Source organism: Sinocyclocheilus rhinocerous, unplaced genomic scaffold (assembly GCF_001515625.1).
Source record: "Sinocyclocheilus rhinocerous isolate Xijiao unplaced genomic scaffold, SAMN03320098_v1.1 scaffold853, whole genome shotgun sequence".
Lineage (NCBI taxonomy): Eukaryota > Metazoa > Chordata > Actinopteri > Cypriniformes > Cyprinidae > Sinocyclocheilus > Sinocyclocheilus rhinocerous.
Window position 1 is genome coordinate 546,160 of NW_015627738.1, and position 9,321 is coordinate 555,480.

The 9,321-nt window shown below is 35.0% G+C and overlaps 2 protein-coding genes across 3 annotated transcripts in view; one reads left to right on the top strand and one right to left on the bottom strand.

The window, feature by feature from the left end:
- LOC107733460 (bis(5'-adenosyl)-triphosphatase enpp4) overlaps positions 1-3,377 on the bottom strand; it is a 5,217-nt gene extending 1,840 nt beyond the window's left edge. Inside the window, exons 1-2 of the mRNA XM_016545080.1 lie at positions 3,215-3,377; positions 178-1,057 (exon numbers count right to left, since the gene is read on the bottom strand). Coding sequence (XP_016400566.1) covers positions 178-1,024 — 847 coding nt within the window. The 5' untranslated portion in view covers positions 1,025-1,057; positions 3,215-3,377. The remainder of the gene's footprint in view (positions 1-177; positions 1,058-3,214) is intronic.
- Positions 3,378-4,491: 1,114 nt separating this feature from the next.
- Positions 4,492-8,467, top strand: LOC107734252 (protein FAM167A-like). 2 transcript variants are annotated; one of them, XM_016546177.1, is made up of 4 exons: positions 4,492-4,564; positions 6,786-6,922; positions 7,049-7,423; positions 8,010-8,467. In XM_016546177.1, exons 3-4 carry the CDS (start codon positions 7,085-7,087, stop codon positions 8,268-8,270), a joined length of 600 nt encoding a protein of 199 aa, XP_016401663.1. In that variant the 5' UTR covers positions 4,492-4,564; positions 6,786-6,922; positions 7,049-7,084; the 3' UTR covers positions 8,271-8,467. The 2 variants fall into 2 exon arrangements, with proteins under 2 accessions (XP_016401663.1, XP_016401655.1); XM_016546169.1 differs by having other exon boundaries at positions 6,786-7,423.
- The last annotated feature ends 854 nt before the right edge of the window (positions 8,468-9,321 follow it).

Below are 9,321 nucleotides of genomic sequence, written 5' to 3' on the forward strand. Positions count from 1 at the left end.
TTTTAATATATCATTTTAGAAAAATTTATAGGAATATAGGAACCTGAACAGTAATCTGGACAGCAGGGGGAAAAAATAAATAAATACATAAAATACAAAACCACAGTTTACTGTGGGAGACAAACTTTTTTTAATTTAAAAAATGAATTAAATGAAGTATAAATAATAAATTCCTACCTTCCAGTGGGATTATGGCAGCCACGGGAGTGAGATCCACCACCCTATAGCTGCTCGGACTGATGCAGTCATCCAGTTTAATAAGACGCTCTTGAGAGCACTGAGCCATGCCGTGATCACTAGTGATGATGACGTTTATTTTCCCCCATAATCCCGTTTTGTTGAGCTGCTCCATCAGGAAGCCTATATGACCATCCACTTCCTTTAAAACCCTGCTCATCTCTGTGGTGTTCTCCGGGCCGTACATGTGGCCGCTCCGGTCGGGCTCTTCCCAATACAGAGCGGCAAACTTCACAGATTTGTCCGTGGTCATCCACTGTGTGAGGTTTCCCAGCCTTTCTTGGAAAGTCACCTTGGGGTCGTACTCGAATTTGTATTTTAACGTGTGGTTTTGAATATTGACATCCGTTCCAGGCCACATAGCAGCCGCTGCCTTATATCCAGACTCCTCCACGGACACCCAAATCGGAGTGGCTTCGTTCCACCAGAAAGGGTCACTGTCATTTTGAATAGAGAAATTCTTTTTCGACACCGGGTCGTACATAATACTGGCAAGTATCCCGTGGCTCTCTGCGTACAGGCCTGTGACGAGACTGTAATGATTGGGAAAGGTTTTCGTCGTGAACACATTGGTCAGCTCACGCACAAGGACGCCATCGGAGAAGAACTTCTCGAGATTGGGAAAAGAGTATTTGTTTAGGTAGTCTGCACGAAAACCATCAAACGACACCAGGAGGAGCGGCGGCGCGGCGTTTCCAGATTCCAGTCCTGTTTGGTTTCCGGTCGACACAGACAGGGTTAATCCACTACAGGCGATGAGAGCACACAGATAACCGCTGACCTGCATCCTGAGGTGCGCTTGTGGCAGTCACTTTCTTCACTGTGGATATATGAAAACTATTTATAACAGACAGACCAACGCTTGTTCAAGTGAAAAAGGCCCATAATGAAAATAATTTTTACCCACAAGTCATCAATCTCCTCATTAACACACACTTGACAATTCATCAGTCGACAATCCTACTTAACTTGTGACCATTACCAACCTACCCCGAACTTTACTGACCGCATATATTGCATGTGGGTCAAAGGCGTTAAGATGTCCGCATCAAAAGAAATTTACAAAAGTGATTTTATGTCTATAGAAAGCACATTAAATGTAAGTAAAGTCTCTACTTTTAAAGGGGTCCTATTATGCTTTTTCACTTTTTTAATTTAAGTCAGTGTGTAGCGTGTATGTTTGGGCATAAAAAAGATCTAGAAAGTTACAAATCTCAAAGTCCACTCCAAAGGGAGATATTTCGTTTTTTAAAAATCCCTTTTCAAGAACTACAACGAACGGCTCGTTTGGACTACAGCGTTTGTTTTCCGGGCTTTGTGATATCACAAAGCGGCCCATTAGAATATCATAATGAGTAAAAAATTCTTACTGACAAATGGGCAAAATCTAGGATAGTGGCAAATTTAAAAAAAGGTAAAATTACAACTAATTAGTATTTGGGGTGAAAGTAATTAGTCTTTTAATATGTCATAAATTGATTTTTGTTGTAAATATGCCTGACAAGATTGTTACACTGAATGACATTTTAGTGGGTCTCTTCTGTAAATCAGGAGAAAATGTATGATATTTATTTTTTGCTCAGAAAAAATAAAACAAAATTGCAATTAAATTAAACAGAAAACTTTTTAATTTTTTTGGGGGGGGGAAAAACAACAACAATTCAAAGCAGTATTACACTTATCGTTTTTTATGCTTAAACTCTTTTTCGTCTTTGACCCATGTACAACTTAAACTTTCTTTAAAACTTACTTTATTTCAACTAGTTGCCAAATAGACATATAAAAAAATTAAATAAAAATGACAAAAACACACAACTAAATTACTATTCTTTAACTTATTCTTACTTATTTCAGCTATTCGACAAGGCAACAGTTCTCATTTTCATTTAGTTTAAGTTGAAGTACTAAAATTTAAGGTTAGTAATAGGGCTGAAACGACCAAAAGATGAAATCTGTAATAATGGTTACTCAAGATAATTGCACATAATGTTTCATTGTACATAGCCTACAAAGATAATTCACTGTTTTGTGTTAATTTTTTATTAATTTTACAACTAACTCCTTTGATTTTTTCCCCCCCATCTGATTCATTGATTAATCGATTATCAAAATAATCACTAGTTGAGCCCTAGTTAGTAAAGAAAAATTTTGTATTATGATAAAGGCTGTAGCGAAATATTAGTTATTAAAGAAGTTATTTAATCATTTTAATCATTTTAAATAAATGTAATTTTTATACATTCAAAGTTAATTGAAGGCTAGCATACTGTTGTGTTAAAGTCTATTAATCTCGCGATCTATGTTAAACACTTCTTGAAGGTCAGTGCCATAATCAGATCTTTATTCCTGGACAAATGATTAAAAAAAAGTTTCACTTTTCACAATTTTAAGCAATCAAATGCTTTCAATTGCAGAATCACACATATATTTATAGACTCTGAACCCATGACCAGGAACTTCACCTGTTAGTCAATACTGGACAGTCCAGATGTTTCACCTAATAAATGTCCACTTTCCCTTACTTTAACTTAGAAAAAAATGAAATGACATATAATTATTAATATCAATATTTATAATAAGTAAAACTTCTGTGTAAAATATGTGTTTTGTGTAACAAGGAAGTGATACAGGAAGCACCTGAGGACAAAACGTGCTTCTAAATCCAATACTGAAAGTGAGCAGGTGCAAAACATATTGGATTACATTTACTGGAGCTGATCATTAATCAATACAGGCCTGATTAAAACCCATTTATAATTCAACGCAATTCTATAACGTCCAATGGGCGTTTCGAAGACAGAACGTTCACAATGAACCACGAAAATTGCAACCTAAAAGAAAAAAACTTGACAGACTCGCACTATACGGCTCTGATCACATTATTACTGATGGTGCATCGATTATGATATAGATGATCAATGACGGTTTCGGCCAAACTTAGCCATCAAGGAACTAAAAAGACGAAACATGAACGTACCTTTCTGCTCGGGACGTCGGAAAGCGTATATTTTAACTGCAGTCACATTAAACTCCTCGGTGGTGTCGATCTGATTTATGAAGTCAAATATGTTCTGGGTTTGCTGCAGTTTCTTGCGCTTCCTCAAACACAATACCGGCGTGACGTCACAGCATGACTGACAGATCCAGCAGCCAATGAAAGCGAGGGACGTCCCACTGCAGGTGCTTTTCACTTTTCACCATCACTGATCTACAGTAATTTTTTTTGTTTTTTGTATATACGACCTTCTTTTGAATTGAGCACAACTAATGTGAAAAAAATACGGACTTTTACATTAACCGTTCCCAACTCAATCCGAGTCCAGCCATCTTCAAGAAACGGCTAAAAACGCATCTCTTCCGTCTTCATTTGACCTTCTAACTCTAGCAATCTCGATACTAAAAAAAAAAAAAAACCTCGACCCTCTAACACTTGCACTCTCTATTCTATTTCTATTCTTACCACTTGTTTTCTTTTTAAAAAAGGAGAGCCTCTAACACTAATATTCTCTCTTCTTTTTCTATTCTTGTTTTCTTTTTATTTATAATATAAATGACCCTCTAACACTAGCATTCTCTATTATTTTTCTATTCGTTTTACTTATTTTATTTTTTATTATTAAAAAAAGACCCTCTTAAAACACTAGCGTTCCAACATTCTTTTCTATCTACTTGTTTTCTAAATGTAGAATGTACTGCGTTAGACTAAACGAAACTTGTCACAGCACTTAGGCTACATATTATTGCCCTTTTGTTGGTTTTGATTGCTTCTATTGTCCTCATTAAGTCGCATGGGATAAAATCGTCTGCTAAATGTCTAAATGTAAATGTAATACATCCGGTTCAGAACGATCTTGAATTAGAATAGTATTCTTTTTTTCTCTTCCGAAGTAAAATTTCAATATCATATTTTTACCAGCTGCTGAATAAACAATAAAACCACACTGACATCTTAAAGGTTCGTGTCTATACAGAATTTTAGAAATAAATAAACAAACAAATAAATCTAGAACCTGAGTAACAAATGTGACAACTAGCCCCGCTACAGAAGCACGCCGATTTTTCTACACCTTTCTGATACTTTAGTTTTCACACACTCGTTAAATAAAATAAAACGTCTTCTCGGATGTAAACGTTTCGTGTGTGCGTTTGACGCAGAAAGTTCGTAAAACGTTCCCGAGTGACGCGATGGAATCCCGACGTCGTATTATAATGAGCGAAGCGCGACGCGTCTTTCGACCAATGAACGACCTCGTTTACGCGACGCGGCACAGGCGCGTTCTTTCGCAGTAGACTAGGTTTGACGCTGTCTAAATGCGGTTTGGTGAAGGTAGGTTGCTATTCAGACATTTAACTCTATAATAACATATAGAGAGGTCACTAGATAGTATTCACGAGCGCTGTCATTGAAATGCAGTTCATAATTTGTCTGTTTTCTCTCAGCGTGTCGTCTGGAATATTACCTCTGTGATACTGTATTTGTAGAAATGATCTCGAGGCTGATTTCGTCTAAGAAAATACGAGTATTAGTTTTTAGAGAGATCTGTGCATTAATTAAGGCTGTTGTTTGACCTAAATGATCTTTAATGAAATGTCCTTAAGATTAATAAACTACACAAACAGGTCAGTTGCAGGTTAGTTATTCTCTTCACCTGGTTAGGATCAAGGAACCAGTCAGAGAGTAAGAAAACTGTCACTGTCATACACTATTTACCTTATAAACTCTGTATTGATGTATGTCTTTTAATGAAAAATATTATTTTAATTAATAATATATAAATAATAGATAACATACAATTATTTAATATAAAATACTTTTTAACTTCAAACAGTTGGCTAAAATATAAATCCATAATCTATAATATTGCTTTCTCTAGTGAAAAAGTCATCTCAATCAGGAGAGAAATATGCACAGATCAAGCACCTTTTACTAGTGGAAACAGTTCAAAACTTTTTCACCGGGATGGATTTTTTCACTGGAGGAAGCGTATTTTGGCCAGAAACACATTAATGATGGATTTTTTTTCTTACAAACACTCAGCTTTTGTCACAAGATGTTAACTGATGGACTGGAGTGGTGTGGATTACTTGTGGATTATTGTGATGTTTTTATCAGCTGTTTGGACTCTCATTAGAACTAGAATCACTCAGAAACGCGCTGGACTCAAGGGGTTCCCAGTTTAGCAGGCAGCTGCTGTGTCCTAGTTCACCGCTCAACCTCCACCACAGTCATATGAGTCCAGCAGACTGTGACCAATATCACATGTAAACAATCTGCTTCTATATATGACTTATGCATTTGAAGAAAGTCTTAACTGTGTAATTGTGCTGCTTGTCAGAATTCCTAAAAGAATGTTAATAGAATTTCATAATCCTAATTTGGAACCAATTCGAAATTGGCCATTAAGTGATACTGTCATGTAAGAGGTATCTGGGCATCTCCTGACTGTAATGAATTGACTGCATGATATGTTGCACAAATCACCTGCGCAAAAAGCAGACAAATTGTCACCACGATAAATACTTTGTGCAGTTTACAATGCATCTGTTCATCCATTTATGCAAAAGCTGCTGTTCACTCATTATGTTGTATCATATGATGGATGCGTCAACTCATTCATTACTTAAAATAAAGTAGACATTAAACCAAATCTTAAACTTATTTCATTTCAGCTAACTGTCAAGGCAACATTTCTTATTTTAATTAGTTTAAGTTGAAGTACTAAAATTACTAAAGCTATAAACTAAAAATAAAATATATAGATGTATTTTAAAAAATAAATAGAAATATTAAAAATGACAAAGAAACATAAAATTATTAAAACTTAGACTAAAATTAAAATGAAAACAGAAAATATACAAAGCAGAATTATTTTTAATTTATTTATACAGAAACAAAGTATTTATTGTTTTTACTTATGGTCTCATTGTTTTTTTTTAACAAATCAGATCAGTGAAATAATCACTAATTCACAGACATGAAAAAAATTTATTTGATATATTTTAGTTGCCAAGACAACATTTCTCATTTTCATTTAGTTTAAGTACTAAAATAACTACAAACCAAATAAACTAAAACTTAATAAAACTATAAAGACATATTTGTTAAACAAGACAAAACACACAGCAAAATGATAAACAGAAAATATAAAAATAAAATCTAATTAAAATAATATCAACAAACTATAATAGTATCTTAATGATGCTAAAATAACACTTTTCCAGTGCAACTAAAACACAGGGCATGTTTGTTTGTAAGATTCACAAGGATTACCGCTTCTCATTTTACAAGAGTCAACGATGAGGCAAGAACAAAATTACAAGGAAGTGCTTATTATAAAAGAAGACTAACTAGCAAAACAAGTGTTAGTGCACTATGTGTTGTTATAAACTGTCATCATTACAGAACTGCACAGGTATGTTTTCTTTTACAAGACGATTTGTATTTGATATTATTAGACAGTTTGGCACATCAAAACCTAGGCTACAGTAGATTTCAATATTTGCTTCCTGCATAGTTTTATGTTATTTTTGTTTCTTTTATATTTCAGATGCCTCATTATTTCAACAGTCATAGAAGTGAAACATTGTCTGCGGAGAAACTGCAAAAGAAGTTCAACGACACTGAGAGCAAAAAAAATGAAAATATATGTTTTTATATCATCTTCAGGAATGAATCATAACTAATGTGTGTGATATAAAAGCTCTCTAATACAAAAGATAATTGCATGTTTGCGTCCATGGATCCAGGTTTCTCAAACAATATGATGTCGGTCTGCCAACTTATCCAGATTTTTCACTGAATGCTTTTTAGTTTCCCTGTAAGCAACACTGTGTAAAGCCAGTGGCAATGTCACATGCATCGAAGACCCCAGAAAGCCTTGCTGCATCGCAGGTTGACCACCTCTCCAGTTTGAAGGCTTTGACTGAGAAGCTCAAACTGGAGACGAGAAAGCCGTCTTACCTGGACTGGAGAGTGCAGCTGGAGGCGATGCACGCTCAGAGCCACAGAGACTCAGAGCCGTCAGCGGCCCCTGGTGACCCCGAGAAACAGAGAACGTCACGGCCCGTGAAGTGGACGAAGCCGTCGCTGGGCATTAGTGTGGTTCATGAAGGGAGGCAGCCGTCAGGAAACACACTGGGATTCGGAAGCATTGACCAAGCACTGGAGTGGCTCAGGAAACAGCTGGTGAGTTTTTCAGCTCGGTTTCTGTACAAGTAAATGAAAAAAAAAATAAAAAATCATTTGTGGGTAAAATGCATAGTAAACAATATATATAGCACATATAAAAAATAAAAAATTGCCAATTTCTATAAATTATTATTATTATTTTTATTCTATATTTTTATTATTATTTATTTGGATCAGCATTTTAATATATTGGCCATTTTTAACAAAACAGTTCAGTGAACGAATCACTGCTTCATAGACATTTGACGGCACATTCTGGTGAAACAATGTAAAGGGCCACTGAAAGAACAAATCAGAAAAATAAAATCGTGGTGAATTGTATGAAAAGATTCACAGGTATGAATCAAAATCCACACCACTAGTTTAAGCAACTTGAAATGTCAACCTCAGTTTCAACCTGTTTTCTGAATAATGGCAGATTTTGTCTGAAGAGAAGGCTGGAAACCTGTTTGGAAACAATTATTAGTTTTACATCTCCATTTACTGTCACGAGTGCTGCAGAAATGCCACACAAAATGCATTATATCTACAGGATATTCGTTTTTTAGTAGCTGTTTACATTCTTTATTCCCTTCTGTCGCAGGAAGAGATGCGTTTGCAGGACCAGCAGCTCGCGCGTCAGCTAATGTGCCTGCGCAGTGACATTAACAATCTGAGAATCGTGCAGACGTGTAACCAACATCGCAAGATGCTGAACGACGCCACGTTTGAGCTGGAGGAGCGGGACGATATGTCTGAATTGTGTGATGTCCCCATGTCTCCTGGATTAGGCCTCTCGGCGCCGCTCAAGGTCATCGGGGTCACCAAGATGAACATCAACTCTCGCCGGTTCTCCCTGTGCTAACACAGCACACACAGGAGCGGGGTTTTATCTTAAATGAGGGATTATGAGTGCTTTTATAGAGTAAAAAATATTATAGGAAAAACATATTTTCAAAATGTCTCTGATGTTGTGCTTTCATTGCCTTTAAGTCAACATAAAAGATTTGAGTTCTTCTTAACAATCATCTGTACAGTGTAATTTGTGTTTGATATTATATGACACACTTCTATAATTTGTGGGAAAAAAACGTAAATTTTAAATGTTCAAAACAGTTTTGTCATTTATTTCTTTAATTTTATTGTTATCATCTGAATCCTTACCTAATAGGCCGTTTTATTCCCATCTTTGTCTTTTATCTTATTAGAGCTGAATATTTGTTTCATACTACTGAACTTCCCAAGAGTCAATCAAACAAAAACAAACAATAAATGATTATTTTATTAAAGAAATTTATTGAGCAAATATTGAAATTTTATTGTATTTATTATTTTATTTTAATTTAATTTTTATTTACTTTTCAATGTGAAATTTTCTAACAAGAAATAAGTCATATTTGATAGCAAATATTTGATTTTTGCAGTGTGAAACTACCTCCCGCAGTTGCTATTGCAGATCGTTTCAGCTCTTGCTGAAGTATTAGTATAATTAAAACCTTTCTAAAATGTCTGTTGTCATATTTTATCAGTGGGAAAACACTAGGGCTGGGTTTTGACACAAATTTCACGATTCGATTCGATTTTCATTCACAAGCTTGCGATTCGAATACCGATTCGATTCGATATAGATTATTTTGGATATATATCATGTAGGCCTACAGTACATGCCAAATTTTCTCAAGGAAAAAAAAAATCTCTCCACTAATGCTGTAAAATATACACGAGAGTCAGTTGGTACTACATTACTATAATACTGAAGGTTAAAATTGACTGATTTGTTAAAATTACACAATTAAGTTTTTAAAATAATAAAGTTACAATTGCATAATAATATTTCTACTTCAATAAAAAAAATGGTGGCTGTCATAAAAACTTGATGGATTTATTCAAACATAAATTAAACATTGAAGAACAGT

Bases quoted from the DNA above. Each gene is read 5' to 3' on its own strand.
- LOC107734252 (XM_016546169.1), top strand. From the start codon at position 7,085: ATGTCACATGCATCGAAGACCCCAGAAAGCCTTGCTGCATCGCAGGTT. The intron at 7,424-8,009 runs GTGAGTTTTTCA...CTTCTGTCGCAG, and splicing joins AGTGGCTCAGGAAACAGCTG to GAAGAGATGCGTTTGCAGGA.